At 41.0% G+C, this 9,507-nt stretch overlaps 1 protein-coding gene across 1 annotated transcript; it reads right to left on the bottom strand.

Moving 5' to 3' along the window:
* Window positions 1-347: 347 nt before the first annotated feature.
* Window positions 348-2,811, bottom strand: LOC147464144 (uncharacterized). The gene is made up of 3 exons (XM_086493050.1): window positions 2,347-2,811; window positions 1,683-1,839; window positions 348-1,260 (listed from the first exon to the last, which is right to left on the bottom strand). The coding sequence occupies exons 1-3, from the start codon at window positions 2,647-2,649 to the stop codon at window positions 512-514; spliced, it is 1,209 nt and encodes a 402-aa protein (XP_086349176.1). The 5' UTR covers window positions 2,650-2,811; the 3' UTR covers window positions 348-511.
* Between the last annotated feature and the right edge of the window lie 6,696 nt (window positions 2,812-9,507).

A 9,507-nucleotide genomic window follows, 5' to 3' on the forward strand; every position in this document is an offset into this window, starting at 1 on the left:
ACTTTTGCTTTATGGCATACATTGGCTTTTTGCACTATTCTGCCACCACAGATCATGTCACATTTCTTCCATGAGTTTTTAGATCTAAAAGGCACCAATATAAGTCCATTAATCTATATTACAATGAAAACAAATAGAGAAACTATATGATACAAATGTGGTTTCTATTAAGAAATTATTACAATGAGTCCTACAATAGATGAATTTGTTCCCAACAATAATCTCTTTGAGGACTTTTCATTCTACAAAAGGCAATTGATTGTTGCATCCAAATATTGACAAGTAAACAAGGTATGACAAAAACATGAAACACAAGGTCATAAATGATCTGCATAACACTAGTGAGATTCGCCTAAGGAAGAGCTTGAATTGAAGTATAGGTTTAAAGCATATCAAAATATACATTACTCCGGCATCTTTCAAACAAGCTTGTTTTCAAACTAGCACCGGCCACAATATATACAAGTACTATTTGAGGGTATGTCCAAGGATATGTCCAAAGACACACATATCAAGAGTATGGAGGGGATCCACTATGTCTGAGCATATTCATGACTCGGTCCAAAGCATCGACATCACGAGAACTCATGGGAGCTAGCCTACTAGAAAGGGCATTGGTGAGGACACTAGTGGAAACATTGTTTCCATTCCAATGATCCTCGTGGATTTTCCTAGGGGAAGGGTAGTTGTTGTACATCCTATCAAGAGAAGAGTAGGTGTGGGAGTTGTAACCATGAGGAGAGAGTGGTTCATCAAGCGAACTACTATAGGAGGACGAGTAGCTACGGTTGAAGAAATTGTGTGAATTGTGTAAAGAGGGAGAAGCGAGGGATAAGGAGCGGGTGGGATGATGATGGTTGTGAGAGGTTTGAGTGTGGTGGAAGTTAAAAGAGGCACGTTGGGGAACCTTTGAGTCAATACGTTTGAAATTGGTAAGGCTACCATTGAGTGAAGAGGAGAAGGGGAGATCATGGTGCACCGCCCCACAAGTTGGATGTAAGTGAAACCTACATAGGGAGCATTCATAAGCCCAACCCCTACCCTCATGCCCACATGCATTGCATGTGTAGGATGATTTCCATGTGTCGTCCTCTTGAAACATCAAGGTGAGGGGGTGGTCTCTATGCAATATGTGCATGGGCCTAAGGGGTAGTCGGGTGCAAGACACATGGAGGTCGAAGTTGCAAGTGGTACAACGATACATCATGCCCTTCCCTGGCTCCCCACACCCGTCGCATTGGCATGCCCTTCCCACCTCCTCTGCAACATTTGAGAAAAAGCCAATGAAACATTAAGGGGGGAAACACCTTATGAAAAACTAGCATCAGTACACCAAGGAACATTTGAGGATTTAAATCCCCCCATTCACATCACAATCAAAACAATTTGCCAATCCTTGTATATAAATATTCCAATAGCAAGCATGCCCTGCCTAAAAGACCACTGCATCCATATGTTTCCATCATTTTTAATCTATTTTTCCAGAAATTTCTCTCCTATAAATGTTGAAACAATTTCTGCCTTATTCTTGTCAGTACTGCATGCAATGTTTGCCATTATATCAATATTTTGGACCATCTTGGATAATGATATTGTGCTTTCCATGCTAAATGTTAACCAAGCAATTTGAGTCTCCATGGCATAAACTATTGTTTCATTTGAGGCATGCTTCTTATACTCACCTAGAGTGGCTAGGGCCAGAATGTGGGGGTGGCTGATGTGGAGTAAAAACCTTGGCGCTCGAACACAGAATGCGCAGAGATCGAAATCGCACTGATTGCATCTGTAAATGACCGCATTGCTTCCATGATGGGCTTCGCCACAGCAATCACACACCACCTATGAAGAGTTCAAAAGTGACTTAGAAATGAGTGAAATGAAGATTTAGAGGATGTCAAATTTTGGTGGTTCAAAAAGTTTTTGAGTGCAAAAGCTAACAAGTAGGCCTATTCTCTTTGCTGCAAGCAAGAAGGTGATGGTTATACTACATAACAGGAAAGAGTTTTGTAAAAGAATGGGAGTGCACAACATTTTACAAGCCTTAAATTCACAAGAAGATTTAGAAATTTTCTCATGTAGGAAAATGAAGTCTTTTCCAGTGTTTTCCATACAATGAATAACATCATGAGCTTCTGCTCGAGAGGCACCGCATACCTAGCTAGGTACGATTGGGGGCAAGGGACCACCGGCCCCCCCACGGGCCGGTGGTCCCTTGCCCCCAATCGTACCTATGCTCATGATGTTGAGGTAAGTCACAATGTGGGAATTATTGTGAGAATTTGTCCAAAACTTCTTGTGAGTGCAGATCATCAACACAACATGTTGGAAAAACAGCAAAATGAGCACCTCATCAGTACTGCTAAGGGTGGACTTGAGGAGGAGGGGGTGTTCAAAGTGGGAGAAATGGGTACGGGCCACATGGCCGCTTGCGCTGCTGCCACCACCAAGGCCGGAACACGCCACGTGCACATCGAACTGGCAGTCAGGGCAATGGAAGAGGGGGCCACTGCCTTTCTCCCAGCAGACATGGCAGGTGTAATGGTTGGACAAATAGGGGGAGCTCTGGAGAAGCCAGAGTGTGTGGACATGGTCGCCGCCTCTCATGCTTAGGCTTCTTACCACCTGCATGGCCCTTCCTCTCAATGACATCCTGGTAGTCTCTCTCTCTCAATGCTTTGCCCTCAGCTCAAGCTATTCTCTCTCTCTCTCTCTCTCTCTCTCTGTGAGTATATTCTTACACCCGTCTCATACTTGCCCTCCAGAGCAGCAATCCTTGCTCTCTCTCCCTCACGCGCACACACAGGATTTTATGGCAGTACATAAAATTGACCGCAACTTTATGGATCCTAATCCACATGCCCTTTTGCAACCTTTAATAGAAGGCCTCCTCGTCACTAATAGGCAGATGGGATCAATGGCCCACAGAAGGCGTTGCGAGGAGGGTGCAATCCGAATCGTTCGATCGTCGTGTGAATTAGGTGTGAACTAGGAGTGAACTCGGGAGGTATGTGTATCACACCGAATTTGGTGTGAACTCGATGTGAACTAGGTGTAAACTTGTTTGCGACGTCGTGATCTATAAACTTACCACACACACACCTTTCAACGAACATGAGATAGCCTAGTGGTTAGAGTCAATTCCGTCGGGGAGAGGGTAGTGAGTTGAAGCCCCGGATTTGAAGAAGTGAGAATATTTTGCATTCCATAGGCGATCCAATGGTCACGATCAACCGGTGATCGTGAGCCATTGATCCCACCTACCAAAAAGAGGTGTCAATTAGGCTTCTCCTATCTTTTATCCACCCTCTATTTCTCAACCTCCCCTCAAATTTGATACACCTGCTATTCGAACACCCGCCTTCATGAATTCATACATACAGTTCTACTCTCAACCTTGCTGTCCAATCCACAAGGATCGTGTTGGCCTCATCGTGACTTATAAAGGGCTTAGTGGGAATGCTCAATAGTTTTAGAAGCTTTGTGTATGCCAAACATGCCACTAAACAAAATTTGGTCCATCAATCAAAAAGCACCAAAATGACTAAAGTTTTCTAGAGGAAAGTAGCCTTTTCCTTTTTTTCAATAATTGTACTATGGGGCTATTTGATTTTTTCCAAGGAACAAAGCTCAGAAATTTTTCCTCTTCAGCCAACATGCTACCCATCGTTTGGGAAAGTCTTTTTCCCCAGATGGCCATGTTTCCTTTTTCAACAAATGAAAACAGGAAATACTAGTAAAAAATTTCAAATTTGCAAAATTTTTGAACTATCTTCTTGTTCTTTCTCTCATTTTTCTTTCTTTTTCCTTGGGCTTCAAACCGGCTAATCTAGATTTTGAACTTGCTCTAGGTTGAGGCAAACCTTTCCCGAACATCGATGCTGCCACATTGATTGACAAAATTGTGCAAGCTCGTCTTGAAAGATATCTCTTGTATGTCAAAATGACTAGACAACTTCTTTAAAAGATTCTTCTCCCACTCAGCTCAAACTTGCATGCATGTTCACCCACATTCACACTTTTAGAGCTGGAAGGTATCTTTCTTTTGCCCTCATGTACCAAGAGACCTCATGTAAAGAATAATCTCAAAAGCGAAGCATAAGAGAAAAGTGATCCCCACTAACTCTTTTCACCATCGCAACATGGACACTTGCCTAATTGACATGAGCATTCTACCTATACACAACTCTCCTATCTAGAATGGCGATTTGAGCAACATATTTGGCAGCAATTTTATTAGAGTGCTAGAGGTGGCATACATATATAGCGCAAGAGGATATTTTTCATATGTTCATCATATCCAATGTTATCCTCACGGTGCCTTATTCCCTTCGAATTCTATAGGTGTCACGTGCAAATTTGTCCCAACTTTGCTTTGTTTGCTATACATATCCATCAGCAATTCATTATTCTTTTCTCTGAAAAAAATCTTGTGGATATGTTTTTTAATCGACGTACTCTTATCCCTAAATATAATGTATACCTCTCAATAATTTAAAATAACCCTTCAATTTCTCCAAGACTCCTTTAAGTTTCTAGTGCACTCGTAGCTTGTCACCATCATCATCCACAAAGCCCCCACCACCCATATGAGCACCCCATGTTTGAGAGAGAGAGAGAGAGAGAGAGAGAGAGAGAGAGAGGAAATGGGGATGGCATTGAGGAGGGTTTCTATTTCTACTCGTCTCCTATTTAACGATAGATTGGTAACATGACACTTCTATGTCCTTGGACACTTTTGTGTCGTCCTCTTAACTCAACAACTTCCTAAAATTATTGCTTGAGATTCCAAAGAGGTTCTAAAGTGTTATATATCCATAAAGCTAGCTTATGACCTTCAAAAAACTTGAAATTTTTTTGAGCTATTGATTTTACCTTGAGAGTTGGGTTTGAACACCTTCTTTAAAGATAACTCGGGCCAAAAAGCGTGTGTTGTTCTTGGCCAATTTTCATTAAGTTGGCATTAGATCACCCTAAAACATAGTTTAATGACCTCTAAAGTGCTACATAGCTAGCATAGGTAGTTCTAAAGGTGTTGTTATGCTTCTAAATAATGAAAATCCTATGTATTGGAAGTTATGGCCCATATATGAAAAATTCTCTATGTTGATTTGCTAGTAAAATTCACATTTTGATATATAATTTGGAAGTGTCTTTGTAATCAGAAGGAAATTTCTAGTGTGCTTATGGAGTTCTCACTATGTAACTCTTCTTCCTTGAGTTTTGGGGCACCTGATACCCTAAATATAGCAAACAACACAAAGGTGGAAGGGATTTCTCATTTTACCAGAATTGAACTCATTTTGAGTTAATACTATATTGTCTTCAAATTGCCAAACTTTAGTCAACAAACATGGTATATTTCAAGATTAGGTCGAAATATAAGCATACAATTCCAATTCGCCACCAACTTGATAGGTTTATATGCCAATTCATCCATGCAATTTTTGTACTGCATAGGTATGTTACAAATTGTCTTAGGGAGACATGTTTTGACGCCTTTTGTGCTTGAACATGAAAGTAGAATACCAAAGTGTGTAAAGAGGAAGCATTTATAAAGGTATAGGTGTACACATAGAAACATTGTTGATTGGTCAGTAGAATGCAAAAAAGAATATTTTTTGTACTTAGCCTACAACTACCATAGACATTGGTCAAGGATTGGTGAACATTTACAAGAAAAATAGGCACGTTGTGTGGAGATTTTTGTACCTTGTGTAAAATGGGGTTCACCTAGTAAGTATGTTGTTATTGGTCAATCCTTTGGCTTTGAGAGCTCCTCATGATGGGATTAGGGAGGATGAGAGAGAGAACAATTCATGGTAATAGCATGCTAATTAACACTTAATCACACAAGAATTACACAATACAATTGGGATAGAGTGTAGACACAAAATGATTATCTTATTGGTGAAAATGGCTCTTTATATAGAGCTAAGCTAGGCTTCTTCTTTGACATCATTGATGACCTCATACAAATCTTCCAAATCAACCAAGACAACTTGCAAACTCATATCCACACTTTAAAGAGGTTTTTATAGGCTCATAGCTTCTCTAAAATGCTTTTACTATGTGTAGGAAGACACCTCATGGGGTATACTATGACTTGGGCTACCTTTGGCATGTTACACATGCCTTAGGCCACTTAGGATGCCCAGTAGACAAAAGGGAATTCTCATGGATACAAATCATCATACTTCCAAGGAAGGTTCACAAAGAATGTTGGGATCATAGGCCAAAGACCATTCCCAAAAATCCTCCCCTTGGGCTTAGGACTATGACAGACACACCCATTCATTCATATGTGCCACTCTCAGGCACTCATCCATTCATATGCCACACAGACTCTATGCCATAAAAGGCTCATATGCCACCATAAAGGCTCATCATTCATTCATTCATGTGCCACAAAGCTCTAAGAAACCTCCCCTCATAATTGGGAAATTCATTAATTCAGTCATTTGTGTCTTTGTAGGGTTTGAAATGCTTCTCCTCATCCATTCTTCTTTTTTTGCTACACCATCTTCATTTTTATGTCCTCCCCTTGTGTAAGTTCCTTTGTCGTCATCTTCATTTTTTTTGTCATGGTCGTTCTTCATGTCATCTTCATAGAGTCTTCATGGTTTTTGATGTCTTCATTCTCCTTATCTTCACATTGATGGTCTTCATGGTCTTCATTGTAATAGAATATGGCTAATAACATGGATTGTAGCGGAATTAAAGTAACAATCGTGAGCATTTCCTAAAGAGGATTCTTAATAAACATAAGGAGAACACTTGATTGAAGGTAGCAAATAAATATTATACCCAGTTAGCTTGGCATGAACAATACTTGCAAAAGAGAGAGAGAATTAGGGGAAATTGACAAAGTTGAGGACGAGATTTACTTGGAGCCGGTGTCCCCCTCCAAAAGGATTTTTTATTATAGATTCTCCCTTGAAGAGAGGCTTGGTATAATACATGCTTTGTGTTCCTTGAGAACTTGTTGATGCCATGAAGATGATAAGCTTCATGCACCAATTTTTTTCCCATAACTAACTTGCAAAAACATTAACTTGTCCCCGGCCTCAATCCCAAGACCTCAAAAACCTTCAAAGGTGGAGAGAGCTAGCAGAGAGTGAGGAAGATGAAGAGAAGAAGATGTATCTCTACAAGAAAAAAGTAGTCTCCTCACATATAATCACTCTTAGAGCATAGCATAGCATAGTGATAATGAAGATGGAGAGATTGATAAGCATTTCTTTGAGTATAGCTCTTGGTTGGATTTGCATTCCATAGCCAAAGGGTGTTGGTGTAGGCTCTCCACTTCTCAATCTTGGAGAAGGAGATGACTTGTGTGCACAACACACAATGGGGGAGTGTGTGTGTGTATTGTGGAGTATACGAGAGAGAGAGAGAGAGAGAGAGAGAGAGAGAGAGAGAGAGAGAGAGAGAGAGAGAGAATTCGATTTTTCTACTTTACTCTTGCTAAAAGCCTATTGGCTCAATCCTTGGGCTATCCAATGAATGGATCTAGTCATAACAAGCAAGGGGTGTAGCATTTGGACAAGTGTCCTCTTTTCCCCCTTTGAGAGAAAGATCTTAATTATTTAATTGTAGCATTTGGACAAGTATTCTCGTTTCCCTCTTTAAGAGAAAGATCTTAATTGTTTAATTATAGCATTTGGACAAGTGTCCTCCTTTCCCCCTTTGAGAGAAATATTTTAATTATTTGATTGAATCTAAACTCTTATCGGACCTCCTATAGGTCATCAAATAGGATTCAAGCACATTATGAGGTAAATATTGCTAGGGGCCTGACATGTGGCCTTAATGCCTCTTGAGTCTTGGGCTTGCCTTGAGTGTGTGTGTGTGTGTGTGTGTGTGTGTGTGTGTGTGTGTGTGTGTGTGTGTGTGTTGTCTCTCATGTGACTACCTTTATAGCTCATCTTTGACTTGAACACCTCAAGCACCTTGGTCATTAAGCATGACAAGCACCTCAAGAACCTTAGTCATTAAGCATAACAAGCACCTCAATCACCTTAGTCATCAAGCACGACAGGCACCTAAAGCACCTTAGTCATTGGGAAAGACAAGCACCTTAGTCATTGGGCACGACAAGCACCGACATTCTCCCCATTTGATGCAAAATTGGGATGGATTGTGCCGAGCGTTTGTTGCTAGATTTTCTCCTATTTTACCTTCTAATTTAGCCTTTCGGAAGCTGTTAGACTTCTTCCAAGGGGAGAGTGAGTCAATTGCTGAGTATGTTAATCATTTTCAAGCTTTCAAGAGGAAGCATTGTGACCCCTATTGTTGATGAAAGGGTTGTGTTGGAATGTTTTCTTAAGGGTATTTTGAGGGATATTCAACTCCATGTGAGGTTGTCAGATCCAAAGACACTTGAGGATGCATATGCACAAGCTAGGGTCGTGGGGGAGGACTTTATAGTAGCCACTACACTAGAAGCCCAGTCTAAACTTACCTTTGAAGTTGAGCGATACAAGAGAGAGGCTTATTCAACTTCTATGATAAGTGCCCCGATGGTGCATGTTCCACCTTCTTTTGGAGTTACCAATTTACCTACTCCACATTGGGTACCACATGTACCTAAGAGTGAGTTTGTTTCCCATCCAAGGGGATCATGGCAAGATAAAGGGAAGAGAGAAAGTACTATAAAAAGAGTGAAATTTAAATGGAAGGAGAAAGAAAAACCCAATGGATAAGGTATCGATCTAACTGGAAATCTGTTTTCGACACCAGCAGGCTAATTTTTCCTCACAAGACACCACTGTTGGGATTCTTTTTTCAAACCTCGGGGAGCTATGATGCATGATCACTTTGCACTTTAAATGTTTGCTATAGTGTTCAATACATTGACAATACTCTCACTTGATTGGCCATGAGGAGTTTGTTTTGGCAAGCAATGAAGTGTTTCAAGCTACCTGCAAAGACCTAGTCTAACTAATCATGCTTTAAAACAAAGTATACTTGTATATCAAGCTAGTGACCAAGTTTGAGGCAAGAGATGTTGATGCTACAAGATGACCATTTAATGCGAAGGAAGAACCAAACGAGCGTGTAGGCCATGCAAGTCAGAGGCGAGAGGAGAAGGGTGACTTCTCTATAATATTGATCAAAGAGAGGGAATCCCTCTGCAAGGTTTTTGAGCACACAGACAAAAAATATATATATGGCCATAGAATACATATTGGAGCCGTCACCTTTTGGAGCGAAGAGGAAAACCTCTTACGGCAGGTCCAAGAGGAGCCGGGAGTTCAAAATGGGGTCTGAATCCACACTGGTTTTTCTAGTAAGGGGACACCAGCTTTGCCATGAGAATGGGGTTGCTGAAGAGGGAATAGAGGTCTCTATGAAGACAAAATTGTGGTTGTTTGGAGAGCTAGAGCAAGTGAGGAGAAGTGGCGGCAAGGAGGGGAGTAGCATGGAGAGCAGGCGAGCGAGAGAGCCAGATCCGAGTGTGAGGACTCTACCATGCCGAGGGGGGTTGACAATCTCCCATGAGGATGC

This window comes from Adiantum capillus-veneris, chromosome 2, assembly GCF_014529385.1.
Source record: "Adiantum capillus-veneris isolate H3 chromosome 2, ASM1452938v2, whole genome shotgun sequence".
NCBI lineage: Eukaryota > Viridiplantae > Streptophyta > Polypodiopsida > Polypodiales > Pteridaceae > Adiantum > Adiantum capillus-veneris.